This window comes from Uranotaenia lowii, chromosome 3, assembly GCF_029784155.1.
Source record: "Uranotaenia lowii strain MFRU-FL chromosome 3, ASM2978415v1, whole genome shotgun sequence".
Lineage (NCBI taxonomy): Eukaryota > Metazoa > Arthropoda > Insecta > Diptera > Culicidae > Uranotaenia > Uranotaenia lowii.
Window position 1 is genome coordinate 282,069,445 of NC_073693.1, and position 22,104 is coordinate 282,091,548.

Below are 22,104 nucleotides of genomic sequence, written 5' to 3' on the forward strand. Positions count from 1 at the left end.
TTTGGTTTTAACGTAAACAAACCGGATTGTTTCGAAATCGGATCCGAATTTTCGAGGTGTATTTTTTTTTGTAAATTCTTTATTTGAAACGGCTCATTCTCGAGGTGCAACGAAGCAGATTTCTAGAAGGTATTTACGTCCAGCGGACTGCATAAATGCAGAAATCAAGAAAAAGCCGCTCACGCCACTGCTGGCAAAAAATAGGAGCAATGCAGGCAAGCCGAATCCTGCCAAATAGATTTGAACGGAGCCAGAAGGAATTGGTAGGTGTTTCGTTCATTCAAAATATTAAAATTCTAAAAAGTTTTTGTAAACTTTACAGAAACCTGCACAACTTCAACAGGATACAAGCCAAACACTCGGAAATCGGATAATGTTGACGGCTTCGTAAAGTGCCTCGGAAGTGCAAATATTTACTATTTTATTGACTAGCTTGCGGTAACCGTCTTGGTGAAAGTTTTTTTTGTGTAAAAATGGAACGTTGAAATAAATATTTTCTAATCGATTTACACCCAGTGAGTTTTCATTTTTATTATTTAGTGGTCCTGTTTTGTCAGCCAGTCAAAAATACCTTGTATCATTGAAACAGATCCGGTGAAAGTTTGATTGTAGAACAAAATTATGCTTGATTATTTTATATTTCGGCACTTTAAGTGGGCGCGCGGTTTATTTCCCAGTTTTTTTTTATTTTAATCGATTAAATTGAAAGCGCAACAATTTTACACATTGAGTTTAGTTGATTAATATAATAATAGGAACATCAAAGTCATTCCTCAGGCTTGGAAAATGAAATCTTTTTCTTTTTTGTTGAGTAAGATAATTCAAGCAAAGTCAAAACCCTTTTCGGACAAAAAATTCACGAAAATCTTTTTTTACGCATGAGATTTAATTTAATTATCTGCGACCTGCTCTCGGATGGTTGTATAAGGTACTTGAAATGTTCTCCTCAGAACCTCCTGTAGGTGGGCCTTTTTACTCTTTTAAGGGTTTTATAGATGTTTTAATGGGGTTAATATAACTTTTCGTTGTTTTATAACGAGGTTTTAAAGCGCCCTTCCAGTTTCTTATAGAATTTAAATTGTTACTTGGGGGGGGTAGGGGTTTTCCAAATTTCCACGCTTGTCCACGGAGGGGGAGGAGGGGGTCTAAAATCTCATTTTTCTGTTCAAGTGGTATCTGAACAGCCCCCGAGGAAAAAAAGCTTTGAATAGCGATTGAAGACTCTGATACCGAAAAACCGTGCTAATTCTGGAGAGCCAAGACCACGTAGAGAAAGACCTCAGTGTGTTTGTCGTGCAAATGAACCCTCAAACTGCTAGTTATTTCCGACCGTGTAATATAAATTGGTTTTTTTCTTGAGCGTGTTTTACTAAATAGTTGCATTTCTGCCGCAGCATTTGATGGTGGCGCTTTTTGATTTTGTCCGTCGATTTTCGCTGGAGTTCCGAATCTTGTAATGGATAATTTTTGCTATAGCGGTGACTTTTGATTCTTGTTGTAATTTGATTTTAAATAATGCTCACAAAACAATTAACATTTCAATAATTTTTGGAATATTTCCTTTATTTTTGAAAGGTTTAGCAAAGCACATCGGGTCAGCTAGCTTCTATATAATAATGACCAATTCCGAGCACCCCTCAACTGGAAAACCAATTTTTATTTTTATTATTCAAAATAATAAGCATACTATCAGAAGAGTCATTTCCTTATAAATAAATTGATTTTGATAATTATTCTTGATTTGAAACACAACTTTGTCAAAAAACTAACTGTATAAAAAAAAATTGCAAAATGATGTTATAAACGCCATAATTTTAGCATGATATGAGATACAGAATAATCACTGCTACTTTATGCTCTAGAATCGATGATCAAGGTATATATTTTTAAGTGTTGTGACGTCATCCTACTGTATTTCAATTTATGATTCGTTGAAACGTCATATATTGGCGAAAATTAGAGATCTCTTCAATTTTTTAGAGGGAGTTGCAATGCAATGGCAATGCAATTTTCAGAATGAAAATCAGTTTAGGAGGATGTGAGTTGCACCGGGTAAAGATTGCGGAAAATGATTTGCTTTTTTTCTCGAAAACGTTCCGGACTTTTTACTTCAACACCTTTATTGTAATATTTCTTCAAAAATATTTTAACATAACTAAAGATACGCTCCGATAAATTCATTCAAGTATTAAACTTTAAATGAAACTAAAAAACTTTTTTTTTTGTTTTTGCATATACGCTGTTTTTAAAAAGTCTCTAATAAAAACATTTAAAAAATCGCGCTTCTTGAGCAATTGAGCTGAGAATAAACAAAGTATCATAGAAATGAAATTCTCATCTATGTTTGAAAGAATCTTTGTGAATCATTAAGCTGGTAGTTATTTGTGATTTGAGTTAAAATCTTGAAAAAATATTAAGTTCTTCATAAATCTATATTAGAATTTAAAAAAAATCTGATAAAAGCCTTTATTATTTGCTGGCCTTATGTTTAAACAAAATAAATATCCATTGCATTTATGAGGTTAAAAATTCTTTGAACATGGTAAGTATTATAAATAAACATTATATATCAAACAAATTTATAAGTCTGTCATACAAAATAAAAAAAAAACTGTCCTTAGGGGCAGGTTCAAATACTTCGTAACGAAATTTTTGAACATTTTCGACCACCTTCCCCGTAACAAATTGTTCTCATATTTTCTATCCAAAATCCACAAAGCGTAAAAAACTGTTATGCTCCCCTACCCCCCTAAAACCGTAACGTAAAATTTGAAATTTCCACCTCAAAAATTTTTTAACTATAAAATCCAAATCGAAACCCATATTCACATAAAATCCCACGATAAAGTCTGAAAAGTTTAAAATGAATTACAAAACCAAACAAATTAAAATATGAACTAGAACAACATTCCATGCAAAATTTGGGCCGGATAATACTACGAAAATAGGTCGCGCAACAAACCTGATTTTTTTATGGAATTAGGTGTTTTTTTTTCGGGATTATCTTTTTGTTGCAAACTGCGTTTACATGTTCCTTCCAAAAAATATTTATCAAAATTTCTTACAAATTTCAGGCCTAATGCGCCATTTATTTGTGCGATCCGATCCGCCCAAATTTAGCATTGGACTTTGTGCTAAGCCTAGAATCAATTTAAGCTTACAACTTGTAAGATTTACTTAAATCGACTGATTTGAACACTCTAGTGACCATTAACAAACAAACAAGTAATAAAAAATAATGACAAATTTAAAACTATCTCACAGACCTTTGCAAAGGTGATTTTGAAAGACTTCGAAAAAACGGCTTTTTCAAAATGAAGTGTTCCTTCATTTCATCACACTTCTGTTCATTCTGCAATCAGTTCTATTTGCCATTAAATCTGTTTTTAAGTTTCTGTAAGAAGCAAGGAAACGCTAAGCACGTTTATTTCAATATTTACTGAAACGACGATCAAACACTAGTTTACAAAATTAAAAAAAAAAACATCGTAAACTTCACCGACTGACCTATATTTTTAATGTAAAATCGGGCACTGAATCCGAATATGAAATTTTAAAAAAAATGTAAGTTTTTGAGTTATACTCCAAATATGAAACTTTGGAAAAATATAATAAGTACTTGGACTTATATTTAAATATCTCGGTCTACATAAAATTAATTTGAAATCTCTTGTTTGTATATTGAAGGTGAATAAATTTTCTATCGATCATCTGCGTATGATCAATAGTATTGTTGATATGAGTGATGTTGTGATAAAAAAAAAAGAATTTTATAGAGAAAATTTTTGTGCTATCAACAGTTTTAGACTCGATGGTAATATTTTAAAAATATGATTTTCTGTGGACTGCAAATATCAATTTAGAACAAAGATTTCAAGTTATTATTTATCAAAATCGGTTGAAAATTGTAGAAGTTATGGTTATTTTACTAAAACTCTAGTATTTGTATTTTTGAATAATTTAATGAACCGCAGTTTAATCTTGATATATGAAGAATTAAACATAAAAAATCTCACATATTCCAAGCTATAATTGATCATTAAATTACCAGAAGGTCTCATGTCATATTAGCTCGGGAATTTTTTTAAATGGAAAAAACTCAATTTATTTATATCGAATTTTGAGACTTTTTGTTCCGGAGAAACATGATATCTCATTTTTTTTTTATTTATAACTTTGATATCTTTCGACCGATTTCTTATAAATATGGATTTTCTTAAAGCTTTAATATGGGCTTGTAATATCGCTCAGTTGGCAAGTCAGTTGCTTCCTGCGCCGACGTCTGTGAGTTCGAGCGCAAGAGTAAACATCAATCACAGTTGTACTGGAAAAGTTTTTCAATGACTGTCCGCCAATTGCATCGTTGATATGAGTTAATATGAGAGATAATGACATAAAGATGTTAAAACGACTAAAATCGAAACAAAAAACCCGATTTAATACACTTAACAGTGGATTGGAGGCTTTCTTACATAGTGTAAATTATCTTTGAAAACATATGACACAATGATGGATTCCTTATTTCTGAATTATATATGATTTATCTATAAAAAAAATAGTGATTAAAGAAATTCGAAAGCAAAAATTACCAAACTCAATATTAAAAACAGAGGACGAAACAAAAAAAACGCCTAAAAATTCAAAATTCTCGGTGTTAGGTCTTAATTCCGAAACTGAATTCTGATTCCGAATTTTGAATCTTGGAAGATTGTTTTAGAATGTTTATTTGAATAAATTTCCAATGTTTATTTGAATAAACAATCAAATGAGGTCAAATAAGATCTTCAAATTATTCAAAATGATTTTCAACCTATTTATTGGAATTTTCATTTAAATGACAAACAGAAATACAAAATGTTTACTAAATCCTGCTAAACCGTCATATCATATCTTACATAAATTCAAAATTTGATGTCTGAATCTTAATTCTGAATGCAAAGGCAAAATTTTAATATGTTATCCAATTTTAATTCTGAATGTAAATCCTAAGTCTGAACTCGGAATCTTTTTTTTTCGAAAATTAAAAAATGTTCTTTAGAATTCATATTTAGATTTCATCTACATTCATCTAATTCTAAATATGAATCTGAATCCTGAAAATGAAATCTGAATTCGAATCTGATTCCTTAATCTAAATCTGAACTCTAAATCTCAATTCTTAATCTAAATCCTTTTCTATGAATCTTAATGTTAATTCTGAATGTCAGGTCTGTACAGAAATCTAAATTGGAAAGCTAAATTTTTTTTAAATATGATTTATTAGTTTTGAATCCTCATTCTTAATAGTTATTCAATTGTAGAATTCATTTCATAAAAAAATATCAATGATGTATTCAATAATGCCGCTTAAAAAAAACGGTTAAATTTCAATTTTTCTACTATCAGCACATGTGCTTTGTCCGGTAAAAATGAACTCTGGATGTTTATTAAAAGCAACCCCTGTCCATATGGTGTTTGAAATCAACCTCGGCAAAGTTTGATGAAAAAAATGATATCAGATCTGATTTCTGAAACTGAATTATGAATCTGGATTCTGAACCTTAATCCTGATTTGAAACTTTTCTCAAACATAATTCTGTCTCACTTAAAAAAGGTTTAAAAGCGAGGTTGCGTATATGAGGATTTGACACTCGAGCCAATCAAACCAAAACCCAACAACAACAACAAAAATCGAGGCTCAAAAAAAATCTTCTAATCATTTCCCTTCTATGTATTTTTTTTTGTGCGGATGCGCTGTTTTGCCGACACCCGGCTCTCTGAAGGGAAAGCTGCGGTTATGATTGACTTGCCAAAGCCGCCATTTGCTGTTTTGAAAAGCAATGAAAAAGGAGAGATAAAAAAAGAGCCAGAAAATATCGGCGGGACCGACACACCGCAAACCGGCCAAGGCACCAGAACGGTGCAACTGAGTTTGACCATCAACATATTTCAAAGTGCTCAAGTTTGAGAGCCACGTTTCTCGACGCTCACTAGTGGTCAAAGGGTTAGCTCTCTGAACTCTCATGATGGATGTCGTGGGGTCGATTCTCGGCTGATTGATGAACTATTTGACAAATTTTCGATCGCCTCTGTAATTAATTTAGCGATTGCTGGTTACTGCTGCTGAGCAAATGGCTACCTTTTTTGGAGCCAACGTAAGCAAGATATGTTCTATGGAATAGAAAATTTTTAAACAATTTTGTTTTTTTTTTTGGTTTTGAGATACGACCTACAGGAAAAAAAAATGCAATTTTTTGATACTAAATTCATCAAAATCGTGAAACCTAGAATAGGAGTTAATGTGTTAAGAACGTTTTTATGGAACATACAAATGGACGGACATCATCGTAACTCGTCGAGCTGAGTCGATTGGTACCTATAAAGTGGGGTCTTGGACCCTTAATTAATGATATCCCCAACTGACCGTTCGCTATGCCTTTCTGTAAGAAAGCCAAAAAAGGTGAAAATTTAGTTATTACAAATATTGTTGTATATGAAGGCCAGAGAGTTATGATAACAAAGTTATGAAGCTAACATTAGTACGTCAGGGTCAATTATGATTGACCATGGCTTAAAAAAATGTGAACCTATTGATAAGAGATATAAAGCGTTAAGTAAGAATACTTCATCAAACCAATAATAATTTATATTAAACTATCAACGCTTTACATTAAACCAAGGACGTGCTAGGGTGGTATAGTGCGAATACTGTCGAATTTCAGCGGCAAAATCTGAACCGCTCACACATCTTGGAACTGCAATATTTTTTACTAGATATCTGTTTGAAGTTTTACAAATAACTCGAATAAATTAGGTACTGATCATCGTAAGATTTTCACAGCTCCCTTGACCCCTGTATGGTTTAATATTTAATGAATTTTCATTGAGAAATCATTATATATGAAAACTTCTGCCATAGCTTTGAGTTTATTATTGTATGCAAGATTGTGTGTAAACGAATAAAAGCTTGAAATGAGGCATGTTTATCAGCAACGGGAATGCTCAAATAAAGTAAATTCAGAGTAAAAATCAACTAACAACTAAATCCCACTGTTAGTAATTCACCCACAAGCAGTTCATGGGGATCGTTTTAATTCATTCCCGTAATCCAGATTAGACTGACTAAAAGCTCTAGAGAGAATGCACTGATTCCAATAAACAATGAACTCGACTCATGCTGCTATCAGTCGCGTTAATTCGGCCGCGCGTTCAGTCAGAAATTCAAGTTCACCGAGTCCAGATTAGGGCACGTGCCGGGAGTAACTTCGCGAAATTAAATTGAAACACGCAGCTTCCATTAACTGTTCGAACTTCGAAGACTTCGCAAAACTTCTATTTTGTTTTCCTTTGTGTCAAACTTCGTCGATATAGAGAGGATCAAACAGGTTTCTGTTTTTAGTTCTTCTTTTTCTGTGGAATGAAGATTCAAATCGCGAAGCCCATCGACAGGTATGAATAACCTTGCGGGCAATCGACAGAACCGGGACGTCGATGTTGTGAACAGTTTTGGGCAAAGTGTTTAACTTCTGGTGTGTGAAATTTTGTTTTCGTAAAAAAGCCGTCAATGAGTGGCCGAAGAAATGTTGCAGCGACAAAGTCACTTCCAGCCCTGTGGAAATGCCTAGCCTCCATCGGCCTTGTGGCTGCCCTAATTACGCCTTCCGTGCAACAGTTCGATTGTAAGTTTGCGATTGTGTGTAATGTGTTTTTCCCATACCGGGTAGATCATCTTCCCCAGCTAGCAGCATTAGTAAAACCTCTGTTGATCTGAATAAAAGTGTTGTTTACTTAGTGGAAAGGTAGACCTAAAGTCTCTGTGCTGCGTATGTAGGAAATGATAAGCTTTGTTCCGAAACTTGACCTATGCTGTGAACTCTTCGACTGAGAGCAGAAAAACAGTGCCGACAAAAAGAAGACATAACATCTGGCTGTGCTGGCCATTGCATAGAAGAGCATTGAAGAGTATTTAAACGGTGCACGAGATTTCGCGATCAGCCTCACGGGGGGAATCCCCTGCGTCATATAATTGACAAATAAACTGTTGCATGCTCATAGCTGCTAAGGGGAATCAATTTTTATTAGTTCATCTCACAAACATATGATACATACCTGTTTCTGCGAAGGCATTTAACAGTTTAAACATCAATTTAGATACCTTTATTAATATTTACGTTGGGTAACTGATAAGGTAAAAATAAACCATTTTTATTTGGACTCTAATTTTTGGAAACTTATGTGTTCTGAAAAAATCGGAATCAGTTTTTCAGAATATATCAATAGTAGTGTATGACATTATTTCACTCATCATGGAGGGTCGTATTGCTTCCAGATGTAGCGTATACAATAAAAAATATATATCAGCATTGATAATTATTCTGTTCTAATAGGAAAATCGATGGAAGAGAATGAATGGCTACTTGTGCAATTTACACCCTGAAATGGAACACTGAGATAGATAGATCTCCTCAAGAAGGGCAATAAAATTTGGACTAATCGAAATTACTTGAAAACCGGTTGTAGGGGGAAGTGTTTTTATTACGAATTAACAGTGATAATACAAGAGCTTTATTCTGCACAGTAAAAAATGTCTAAAAGCATACGAAACCTGACTATATACTTTTTCGCAAGTGTAATAAAAAAAATGTAATTTTCTACTTCTTTTTATGTAATTTTAGTCTTTTTTTCAAAAAGTGGATAGAAATAAATTGTTTTGCTATGATTTTACATTCCGTAGTGTAAAAATCAACCGGTCAGTGAAATTTATATCAAAAATAGTGTAAAATTTTATCTGTTTGAAACAGTTTGTCTGAGCCATTTGCCAGTCAAGTCAGTATTGCGAAACCGACTGTATTGGTTTAGAGACGCAGCTCCAGCATCTCAATACTTTTCTAAAAACGGTAGGTTTCTAAAGTGAAAAACAAACGAATGATGTAATTGGAACTAATAAGTTCTATGTTGATTACAGCAACGGCTGATTTTGTAGTGGCAGAGATCCGGAATAAGATTGTCTGCTAAGAGGAATTTGCCTGAACGATCCAAGGCTTTTGTTAACAGAAACACATCCTGACCCGGCTGATGACGTGTGAATCCGGACCATGACAGTCCGTAACGGAATTCCATTTGGTCCCCCAGTGACGCTGACCGGTTAGAATATCAACTGAATGTATATGTTCGTGTACAACAGTGTCTCAGCCTACCATTACTATTGATGTTTTTTTTGTTTTAAAAATAAAAGTTTGATAATAGTAAAGTAGTGTTTTATACCTGAATATTTAAGGGGGGGGTAGGGTCTAACGGGTATAAAAAAACACCATTTTCATGATTTTTTTCTAGAGCTATCGTTCAAACAAATGTATTCAAATTTTTTGCATTATACAAAGCATTGTTAAAAGACCATTTAGTAATTTTTTCGTAGAAAAATATTGAAAAATGAGCCGGTGACGGAGCATTTTCGAGGATGCCTTTTAGAAAACAGGATTTGCGGTGGACACTGTATCTCAGCACAGAATCATCTGAATTCAAAAAATCAGAGCAAAATATTTTTAATAGATGTTTTTCTGGACCCCAACGTTTTTATTTAACTTAAAAATATTTTTATGAAATTTTTGTGGCTGTTTGAAGTAAAAACTACGATTTTTCACTTAAAAATCCGCCATTTTTCACCTATAAAATCTCCCCAAAGTAAAAAAATCAAAAAACAAAAACGTTGGGGTCTGGTATTTCATATGTAGAAACTATGTTCCAAATTTGAAAAGAATCGGATAAGTAGTTTTCAAATGACGATGTCCACGGACTTTAAAAATGTGCTTTCGAGAAAAACGTATTTGAAGTTTCAGCTCTTGCTTTCTTGCAGTATTAGATAGGAGGAGATAAAGGCCTATAACTTCTACAGTTTTGCTTCAATTGACTTGAAAATTTGACACAACATTCTTGAAATGTTTTACAATAAGAAAATAAAAAAATAAAAAAATCGATTTTTTGAAAGTGTTAGACCCTACCCCCCCCTTAATAGAAACGGCAAATATCCAGGAAAAAATATAACATTTTACATCGCTGTGTATTTACACACCTCAATGAAACGATGATGTAAATTTAGATTAAAGGCGATATTCTGTTCAATCTAAAATTACACGAATTTTTCTTGCTGCGTGATAAAAAAAAAATATCATAGAGACCGACAAAAAACACAACACAAAAAATATGATGCAACATAAAACGTGGAGTGCTGAATCAGCACTGATGATACATAAATTTATGTGCGCGACACTACAGTGTGGCACAGCACTCCAATTGTGTTGTGTTGCATCAAATCAATACGACACAGTTCCCAGTTGTTTCGTGTCGAGAATAACACAGTTGTGCTCAGCGCAGTGTTGTTACAAGCGAAACAGTGCGCGCATATTTTGAAGTGAATTTTACGATTAGATCAACAAACAAATGACGACTTGATTTAAATTTAAAAAAAAATCCGACTTTTTTGCAGCTTTTGATCTGCCGAGAAAACCTAGCGAGTCGATTCTCTTCAAATTTCGTGCAATGTGCGCCCAGTTCAAATGGGAGCTGTGCAAAGTTGTGGATCACCTATGCTACCATAGGAAGGAAAAGGTTAAACAATTGGAAAAACTCCTATAGTAAAAAAACAGTTGATTGATTCCACCCCCTTTCCATCACCGTACACCGTTCTCTTAACACCGGCAAGTGTGTGGTTACCTGCCCAGAAGCGGCCGGAGCTACTAATGAACTGTTAGCTGAGGACTTGGCTAGCCAGGAAGGCACTAACGATTACAGATTCATAAATGAGGCTTTTGGAGCCAAAGGGGTATAAGTGCATAAAAGCTGATTTCGAGAAACAAGCACTTAAACTTCGTTGTGTTCCAATAAATTCCATAGATTTTTTTTGCTATTTTTTGATGAGTACGATCTTCTAAAATAATAACAAATCATTTGATACCACAACAAAAAACAACGTTTATTTGACATTAATTGAGGCGACCCATTTTTTTTTATTTTTGCATTTATACTCCATTGGCTCCAAACACATGCACTTATACCCCTTTGCCACCAAATAAATTCACTTATACCCCTTTGCCATCAAAAATTTTCATATCCAGGCGATTTAGCCTTGTTGATATGATTAAAAAACATAAATATTCAATTAGGTGAATGTCAAATAATTTGTAAATATATTATTTTTTGCCGTTTTGTTGAGAAATGTACCCTGGTACAGTTGGTCAAGAGATTTCATGTCTAAAGATCGGCCTGGTTTTGTCAGATTGAAGTTAATCTCTTCAAACAACGTTTTTTTTATCAGGATAATTATTAGAATGAATAGAATGATTCATCATTTCGCAATTCATCAAGCAAATCTCATTCATTGGATGTTTTGTGCGCCTTTGCCTGATTAATTGAACATTGGGAATGAACTTCCACTCATTATGAGTTGTTGTTTCACAGTAAATTTACGACTAGCGCAGCGCTTCAACGTTAACCCAAGCAGCTCATAAAAATACATATTGCGCCTAGCCCCAAATTCGTCACACACTCCATATAAATATGATCAGCAATAAGGAATTTGTGGTTCACTCATGGGGGTTAGAATGAAAAAAAAAATACAAAATTGTATAATATTTTTTCCACTACAATTATCACTAAATACAACGAAATGATGGTAAATTTCCAAACATCGTTTACTTTTCAAATGAAAACTGAATTCCATTATTTTACATTTTTGGACCCGATGAAAAAAACACTTTTTCTGGAAATGACATTTTAGTTGGTGGCAAAGGGGTATCGTATAAGTATATCACATGGAGAGACTTTGGAGGCAAAGTGGTATAAGTGCTGCACTTACCCCTTTGGCTCCAAACAAAATGTAACTTGCAGTTAGCAGGGTTTTTTCAATGAGATATAAGTAAATAAGAAAATAGTGGAATAAAATTATGATTAAAATGGCATATGATGTTTGGAAGTCAAGAATTCGTGATTTTTTTTCAATTTTGTCACCCCTTTGGCTCCAAGGGCCTCAAATAAGACCGATGGCAAAGAAACTCCAACCAATACTTTTGTTCTGACCATTCGAGGTATTACTGTCCCCACCAACATCCGTTTTGGTTTCCTCCAAGCCCGAACCCGTCCATACTATCCCGCCTAATGATCTGCCTTCAGTGCGGGAAATTTGAGCATACTAAAAAAATATTGCAAGAGCGAATTGATCTGTCTCATCTGCGGAGACAATAAAATACACCCGAACAGCCGCTCTTGTTCAGTTTTCAAAACTGAACACAAAATTATAAAAATTAGAACTGACCTTGGTGCCTCTCATGCTGAAGCCAACAAGGAGCATTGTTTTCGCCAAAACCGAAACACATCTATCCAGCGATGCTTGAATCTTGCCAACATGTCAACACTAGTTCTTCCACTGAAAGCAAGGATCAAGAAATCGCTCTCCGACTCCTTCGGCGTTTACCAAATGACCATCCCAACAAACAAGCGGCTTCAATTGCCTTTAAAAAAAAGCAAAATCGTCTGCAAAAACTGCTGTCCGCTCTGCTAAAATCAACTGCTAGTTAGAATTCACCGTGGAAATCAACCCTAACACACCATCAAAACTCCTGTGGAGCAAGATAAAAATTCTTAATGGTGAGCCTCGCAAACATCAATTTCACTTACTCCTTTCCATAACGGACACTATCCCAATGACCCCTAACTCCTCGCCGAAGCCTTCTGCCTACACTTCTCCTAAATCAACGCAACTCTCCCCAATAATACCACCCCCGAACAAACCCCATTATCGCACCCTCTTTTTCCCCTTACACGCCCTTTTTCAATTGAACTCCCCTACAATTCCGACTTCAGTCTCGATGAACTGAACTGTACTTTACAGAAAGTCAGGTCTCTTCCAGACTTGATGACATCTGCTATCCTTTCTTCTTAAAAACTTTCCTCAAGCCCCAAAAAGACCCGAATAATATCGATAGCTATCGCCCCATTTCTCTGATTGATTATGTGGGTAAGATAATGAAGGGTTGGTCAATCACCGACTCAACACCGTTCTCAACGAATACCACCTCTTGGACGATCGACAATATGCCTTCCACGCTTTTCAATCCTCCGACGACTATTTTTGCCAACTGGAAACCATTCTTAATAATGCTTTAGATCGAAACCTACATATCAAAATACTGTCCCTGGACCTAGTTATCCAAAGCGTTCGATCGCGTCGCCCAAGGTACTAACTTGATTCCCTCTATGAGAGGGACATATCTGGTCGACTATATCAATACATACAAAGTTTCCTCTCCAATCGTACCATTAAGGTACTCGTGACCGCTACTGAATCCAATCCAAAAGCTGTTTCCAGAGGTGGCCCCTAGGGATCTGTTATTCCTCCTATCTTGTTCCTTATCGCCATTAATACCATCTTCAGGATCATTCCTATCAACATTAAAATCCTTATCTACGCTGATGACATCCTTTTTTCATCGAGCTCTGTGTACGCTCGATTAGCACGAAACCAACTCCAAACTACCCTAGATAGGGTAGCCAGCTGGGCACCCACGGTCGGTTTTCAGTTTTGCCCTGACAAATCGAAGCTCCGGAACAACTTAAAAAGCTCCCTCCTATACAAATGTACAGCCAAACTATCCCCTCAGTCCACTCCACCCGATTATTGGGCATTTGAATAGACGATTGCTTAAGCTTTCGAACACATCTTGAACAAGTAAAAAAAAAACTGCTAAAACAAGATCCACATTTTACACATTTTAAGTAAGAGCCCCTGTCTATGGATGGTTTCTCCCATCCATCTTTTACGGACTGGGATTCGTTAGTAAATGCGGTCTCCGTCTCTACCAAAAAAAAAACCAGAACATCTTTATAACAGGTGCATTAGAACAGTCGGCTCTGCCTTCATTACAAGCCCAATAGTATCGATCATGGCCGAATCTGGCTAACTCCCATTCACCCACTTAGTTGCCAAACACCTAACATCAAGATCTCTTCTTTGGCTTGCCACCGGAGGCAATAGAGACTCTCCCCCTAGCTAACTGCACTTAAGCCCTAGTTCAAAAACTAACTAATACTTCTCTACCTACTATCTGTCCCAGGACCGCCTTACGATACTGGACCGAAAAAGTTCCATCAATTGACTTATTTTTTTTTCTAAAAATCAAAGCTGGCCAACAACCACACACTATCCTACCACGTTACTATGGTTTTATCGATAAAAAATACAAAAACACCCACCACATATTCACCGAGGGCTCCAAAACAGCTGATTGAGGAGTTGGATGTGGAATACATGACCCTCTCAACCATCGGAGCATTGCCTTACCACCTTAGTGCTCTTTATTCAGTGCGGAAGCTTAGTTCATTTAGTAAATAGTGAGATAGCCTTTACCCGACTTAGAATTGGTTACACGCGACTCACCCAGTCCTATCTCCTAAATCCCATGAGCGATATGGAATCCTGAACATCGAACCGATCTGCTCACGAATTATACTTTTTCGTCGCCTGTTTATATTCGACATTATATCCGGAAATATAGACAGTGCTAACCTCGTCGAAATGATACCGTATCATGTCCCATCTCGCTCTCTACGGAATTTTGAGCCTCTAAAAACAATTAATTATGGAAGAAACGAATTTTACAACCCATTTGATATATCGTGTAAATTGTTTAATCAAGTTTGTGTTTGTTTTGATTATAATATAAGTAAAGATAGTTTTAAGCAAGTTTAAGAAATCAGTCTGAATGGGTGATTGAACGAAGCTACTGTATATAATGGAAGTGAATCAAATGTGAAGAGATTCGGCAGTGAAATTATAAGTGTTGTAAACGAGTTTTGGAGTAGTGTTTCTGTTTAAGTGATGTGCGAAGTGCTGGTGCGTGCGTGAAGCACGGAGTTTTGAAGTTTTTTTCATGCCAAAGCGAATAAGATGCAAATTTGTTTTGTTGTTTGCCATCTTGGGAATTATGATGACGCCATTATGAAGAGGTTTGCTACAGCTTACTCGATCCGAATGGCGCTAATGTAGAAAATTCCCAACCTACATTACGCTGCCATCTTCTGGTATATTTAGTAAGTATGTTGTGTCGGCATCTAGTGACGAGCTCCAGGTGTATTTCTTCCTTTTTTTTAACACGAAAAGTTTCAGTTGCTGACTGATTCCATAGGTTTATTTGAAAGATGTTGATTCATTACTCAATTTAAAGCGAGGATGCTCAAAGAGCATGTTTATTTTTCAAAATTTAGGATCTGTTAAGACTTGTTAAATATTTAAAAGCAAACTTTTCTTTATCAAGTTTTTTGACGAAGTGTTGTCATTTGAATTCAAAAATTAGAAATCGAATGAAGAGGGCGTTAGAGAGCTTTAAGTTTTTCGATTGAAGCGTTACAGGTGTCATTTTAGAAAATTGTGTTCGTAATTCTAATTGGAAAGAATCTACTCGATAACAAGATCTCTTCATCTCATATTTCAAAATGTTCAAAACACAATCTCGTTTCACAATTCGAAGAAATATTGAAACTTCTCAATTAATTTTGTTCTGTTTTAAAAATAGTTTCAATAGTTTGAAGATACTAATGATGAGTTAAGAAAGCATTTACTTTGCAAAAACCAAGTGTAAAATAATCTTTAAAAAATCGGAAACAGTAACGGTTTATGTTTATTTATTTATTTATTTTTTAAATATTCACAATGCAATAGAATATATAGTTACAATAAAACAGTGAACTATGTCTGTTGAAAAAAAAAAACTCTGATGTCGTAAAGATGGAAAAGTGCACCATTAAACAATACCTCGATCAAGAAGCATCAAAATGAAACGAGAGAATGACATAGTTGAGTGTCACAATAAATCTCATTCAAAGTAGTTATAAACAAATATACAGCTTTTTTGCTTTGAAATCAGTTGAAAATAATTTATGCTTCATAAGTGTTGAAATTGATTTCGTGAGTGATAAAATTCGTTGCATCGTTGCCAAGTGCATTAAACGTGTATGAAAGTGCCATGTTAGGACGCTTTGCTCTTCTCGTCTTAAGCGCGCGGTAAAATTCGGTGAGTTACGCCGGTGCTAAGTACATTGTTAGTTAGGACGTATGAAAACGCGATGTACTCGATAGTGTGCGACGCGACGATTTTTAACTTTGCTTTGATCACATCCCTTCCCAAAGGGAATCCAGATCTTATTTACCTTTCCCACTAACAAACCACCCTTCCTGTGACGACCGTGGAGATTTAGAGGTGTATTCGGTCTCTAGTAGCAACGGAAGTCGAACTAACAATCCTTTCCTTTCCCCGATGAACCGTGAGGACGTGGCCGGCGCCGTTATTGACAATATAAGATAAGTAACCTTCGAAACGTGCACACAGAAAACGGTAAGCTAATCCCAAGCTCCATTTATTTGGATCTATGTGCAATTTTGATGGTTCTTGTCAATCACGGAGTAGCAACTACTGAAATGTACGGTTTATCTAAGCTCAAGCTCAAGTTTAAGAAATCAGTCTGAATGATATTAAGTTGTCGAAGACCGTGAACAATAAATAAATAAATAGATAGAGAACCACCCCCTGTTTGTCCGTGTTGTGATTGTGTCATACCCATTAAAACACATTCTTGTAAACAGCCCAATATATGGCGAGGAAAGAAAACGAAGTCAACTAGCGAACAATTTTCGACAAATTCTTTCGAATTTCCCAGATGAGGAGCAAAAATTGCTAGACTTCCTAAAGATTACCAACCTTTTATCAAGTAGGGGAGAATAAGGATACTTGATCCCTGGGGATACTTGATTCCTTAGCTATATCTCGAAACTGGAATGTCTTACAAAGATCAAATGTTCTAGAAAAATGTGCCAAAATGAGCAAAATAACAATGCTTGTAGTTTAAAAAATTTAAACAAAATAATTGTATGAGTAATTGAACTTTGTTTGAAAAATTTCACAAAATGTAACTTGGAGATCTTTTTTCATCACTTTAAAAGGTTCCTTACATGGGAAATTATGAAAAAAATATTTGTTCCAATGTATCAATCATTCGAGCGTAAAATGAACTTTATAATGCCATATTTTCAAAGCAATGGAAAACTCTAAAATTTTTTCAGAAAAAGTTTTCTAAAACGTTGATTATGGGTACAATTGATCCCCTAGAGTTGGGTACAATTGATCCCCCTTCCAAACGGCATATTCTTCTTCTGAATTGATCGTTATGATTGCTGATTACAAAATTACTAATATTTATCCAAAAACTAATATTTATCAAACATTTGTCTAAAGAAAAGAGCAAAAATAATTAATTTTCTCTTTATAATAAAAAATTGCGCCTTTAAGTATGCAATGTTAATAGCGTTGAGACAAAGTTATAGAATTTTCTTCTTATATCTGCTATAAATTGTGAAATGAGAACAAACATGACCAAAATAGTCAATTAACATTCTATCTTGAGGTTTTGTTTGATTTTTATACAAGGATTAGGGCTTCCTGAATAAAAGATCAAGTCTCCTTCAATAGGGGATCAAGTCTCCCCTAACTTCAGAAAAATCGCAATTTTTTTACTCCCACGAAAATGCTTCTAGTTCATCAACGGGTTCAAGTATCGTTCTAATTTTTGAAGCATAGAAACTTGAAGTTACAAGCCATCAGAAAATGTCAAAGACGGCGAGTTGCTAAATTTTTCCAAAAAGATATGGTGAAAATAAGAAAAGGGGATCAAGTATCCCCACTCTCCCCTACATATAACAAAAATGGTGTAATATTTTTCCCTATCCTCACAACTCAAATTTCAAAGAATATAAAACCAGCAAAATAACATAATAATCTTCTCTATCGTCTCTATCATTTTCCTTATTTTTATGTTTAGTATTATAAAAAAGAGAAAAAGAACACAATAAACGTATGGATTATGGATGAATAATCCTATAGCATGCACCCAAAATAATAAAGAAGTTTTTTTACGGGATTTTTCACGTAAACTATGATTTTGCTGCATAATATCGATTCTACGTGTGTTTTTAGTAAGCACAGTGTATGAAGGAAGCCCTGGTATTAACTACCTACTTTACTTCAACATAACTGACGCATGCATTTCACGTAGAATCTAAGTGGATGAATCATATCCGTTTTGTTTCATTTGTCTCAGTAAAATCATATTGCAAAAGGGAGTTGTCAGCCAGCTGATTTCGTTAGGTGTTATGTTATGAATATTTTTGTGTCTGATGATTAAATTAAAATTAGAAGTTTTCAAACCTTTTTCGGGAAAACGAATTGCGAATTAGAACTTAATTTGATTTAGCTTTGTCTTCTTGGTAAGTGATAATGATGATTATGACTATGAATAATGATTCAATTTTTGTTTTTTATCTTTTGGCAGTAATGACTCTGGATGCAACTTTTCTTTTATTGGACCTGGTGACGATCGCTCGTTTTTAGGACTCTCCAGATAGGATGTTCAACAGAACACCATTAACGCAACAATGGTAAGTTATTTTTCAATATAATATTTGTTTATTTTTTATTATTGTGATTTTTTTTGCAGGATTCCACAAACCAAGCTGAGCAGAAAATGAAATGTTTTAATTGTAGTATAAGTGAGAAAATATAATCGAAATAAAGTTTTTAAATAGTGAAATTTGGTTTTAGTTCAATCATAATAAATAATGAAGCAAATAAAACAACATAGATTTTATTTCAAAACTGAAAACTTTCTCAGTAGCTTTCTTAAACACACCGTGTTGAACCTACTAAAATTTCACGTTAATTACAGGTGAGTCCCATTAAGTACAAATTCCTATAAGGACGCGTTTACAAATTGATTTCGTTGCATCTACGTGAAAATCAATTGGATAAAAAATATGTAGTTTTTCACGTAGCCACTAAGTGAGGATTGTTTTGGGTGTGAAAATCCCATGAAAAAAAAATCGCGCTTGACTTGACAGCAATGGCGAAGCTCTTTACTCACATTGTGCTAAGGAAGAACCTTAAAAGCAAAAAGATTTAACAGATTAATTTTTAAAAAAACATTTAAATACGATTGTTTGAAAAACAATTACATACATGGCGTTTGGTTCGTTCTGGCCGAAGCCAGACCAACTTATGCTTAAGTTAAACTGATAAAACTGTTCTTGTAAACAAAACAAAAATAAATCCTCAAATGTTTTCACTTCCTTTGTATCAATTGAAAGTAGTAATTACCTATCTCTTTCTGTTTTCAGCTCTCCTGGCAATCTTCCGCGAACGTCGCAAAGTATGCAACTACTACGAGTGGAAGTGCAACAGCGGCCAGTGCATCGAATCTCATCGGCTTTGCGACGGCGTCGTAGACTGTAAGGACAAAAGTGACGAAACCTCGAAGGCCTGCGCTTTCATCCGGTGTCCCAGCTATGCTTTCCGGTGTCAGTACGGAGGCTGCGTGGATGGCAATGCCATGTGCAATGGCATCAAAGAGTGTGCCGACAACTCGGACGAACATTTGCACTGTCCGGGTTATAGCGATGCATTGCTCGCATCCGGGAATTGTTCGTGAGTAGATTGCTTTTAGATATTTGTTAGATGATGTTGTAACGGTGGTGTTTTCTTCAACAGCAACACCGAATTTCAGTGCCTATCCGGGCAATGCATTCCTAGCGATGGAGTTTGTGACGGACTGTCGAACTGTGATGATGAATCGGACGAGCAGCAGCGAATATGTAGTTTGATCTTTTGCCCTTCGTTTTCGTTCCGCTGCAGCTACGGAGCCTGTATCGGAGGGTATTCCAAATGTGATGGGGTCATCGATTGTCGTGATGGCTCCGATGAAGATGAGCTGCTTTGTGGTCGACCTGCTCCGGTGACAACACGGAAGCCGATCAGTACGACATCGACTACTACTACCTCAACAACTACAGCAGCTCCGGTTACCGGACCTCCAGGGTCTTGTCTAGTACCGGTTTATCCTAGAAATGGTCGAATTGTTTTGGACGAAACAGCCAAAGACGTTATGATTCAAAGTGGAGAGTACATCGAGAATTTCAACTCAGTTCATGTGGTTTGTGCGGACAAATACACACTTAAAGGAATCGACACGATCACCTGTTTGGACGGTGAATGGCTGGATCCATTTCCGATCTGTGAAAGTAATTCCTTAGTTTGAACCATTTAAAACGAAACACTAACAATGTATTTTTATAGGGTACTGTTCAGAAGTCCTCATCAACGGAATCACAATACAGCCAACCTGTGAGTATCAACGGAAGCAAATTTCTTGTAAAAGACCACTTCCACCTACTGCAAAAGCTAGGATCGACTGTAAAATTGGCTACCAGAAGCCGGAAGGTCCCATCAACGACACTCTAACTTGTAATGATGGCATCTGGGACAGCAGTGTGTTCCGATGTGAGCCCATCTGCGGCACTCCCACTCCAGATGGCGAAGCCTACGTCATCGGTGGCCGAAATGCTTCCATCACGGAGGTACCGTGGCACACCGGGATCTATCGAAATCTGGAGAACGACACCGTAACCGACCTTACTTCCGATGACTGGGCCTACATCTGTGGTGGTACGATCCTTACTGAGCGACTAGTCGTTTCTGCAGCACACTGCTTTTGGGACGTTACATCCTTCCACGACATCCGTGCTTTCGTCATAACTGTGGGCAAATACCGCCGGGAATTGGATGCCGTCGAATCTCTACCGGCGCAAATAATCCGAATTAGGGAACTCATTGCCCAACCCCAGTATCAGGACTTCTCCGGATACTACAACTTGGACATCGCCATCATAGTGCTAAGTGATTTCATTGTGTTCAAATCGTACGTGCGGCCGATTTGTTTGGAGCGGGACCTGCGGACCGAGAGTGAGAAACGAATTAAGCCCAATAGTTTGGGTCGAGTTGCTGGTTGGGGGTTGACGACTTCCGGTGGATTGTTGAGTCCCAACTTGAAGGTGGTGGACATTCCGACGGTGGATTATTACACTTGTCGAGATTTTTCGCCGGTGTCGTATCGGCCCTTTCTGACTGGTGATAAATTCTGTGCCGGGGATCCCAAAACAGGTGAGTTTTTATAAAGTTCTTAAGTTATACAATAACCTGCAACGTCGGAACAAATTTAAAATCCGTTGACGATTTTTTCTTGCATGAAATACTAACTTCGTTAGCAACGTCATTCTGGATGTAAACAGTTTTGGAAGTTTTTGTTCTTTTTAAACTAAATTAGAGACCCCATAAATACGTTAATCATCTAAGCTGCTACATAGAAGCTGAGTTCTTTAACAACTATAATTTCTGACACGTATTCTTCAATTTCTCTAGGAACCAGCGTTTGCCAGGGGGACAGTGGCGGCGGATTCGCTCTCGGAAAGGACCGAAGCGGCGAAACGGTTTACTTCCTCTACGGAGTGGTCAGTTCAGCTCCCCGGTCGGCCAGCGGCAGCTGCGACAACAACAAATACGTTGCCTTCACCGAGGTCCAAAACTACATTCCCATGATACTGGATGCCGAAAGCCGGTTTCCGGTTATTTAGTCTTAAAAATAAAAATACCAATTAATGATTTCGGATTTTATGAACTGTAAAAAAACTCTTCCCTCAGTTTTACATGTTTTTATTATATTCTTTGGAAAGAAAATCTGTTGTTTATTTTTTTTTTTTTTCATATAGATTCTAACGTTTGTCTCCATTCAGGTTCCTTGAAATTGTTTCTTCTTCATTTTTCCTTATTTCCAGTTCAATCACAAAAAGCTTTTCAATCAATTGAAAACTGTTGACAAATTATTCGTTGACAACTTTTCGGCGCTGATTACATTTCTTAAATCGAGTATAAGCGGAATCACGACAATTTCAATTCATTTCTTACTAGCATTTTATTGGTTTGAGAGAAAAACAAAATTTCCAAATCCTTAGTTAGAGCTATTACAGTGCATTTGAAGGGAATTTCGAGTGATCTTTTTTTTCATAGAAGCACTGAGAGTTAAATAAAAAAAAAATACGTCAAAACAATCAAAGGCGGCCAAGCTTAAGGGTCCACTCATAGACCTATCATCTTCAAAAGATTACAGGCAGTTTTTTCGTTCACACTTTTTTTTTATCACGACTACTGCAATTTATGAGATGGATAGCATTGAAGCAATATTTCGATCATTAAAATA

The 22,104-nt window shown here is 35.8% G+C and overlaps 1 protein-coding gene across 1 annotated transcript; it reads left to right on the top strand.

Annotated features, from left to right (window-relative positions):
* The first annotated feature begins 7,169 nt into the window (after positions 1-7,169).
* LOC129755606 (modular serine protease-like) lies at positions 7,170-21,547 on the top strand. Its single transcript, XM_055752178.1, has 5 exons — positions 7,170-7,658; positions 19,193-19,499; positions 19,563-20,092; positions 20,148-21,011; positions 21,270-21,547. Exons 1-5 carry the CDS (start codon positions 7,544-7,546, stop codon positions 21,479-21,481), a joined length of 2,028 nt encoding a protein of 675 aa, XP_055608153.1. The 5' UTR covers positions 7,170-7,543; the 3' UTR covers positions 21,482-21,547.
* Positions 21,548-22,104: the final 557 nt, after the last annotated feature.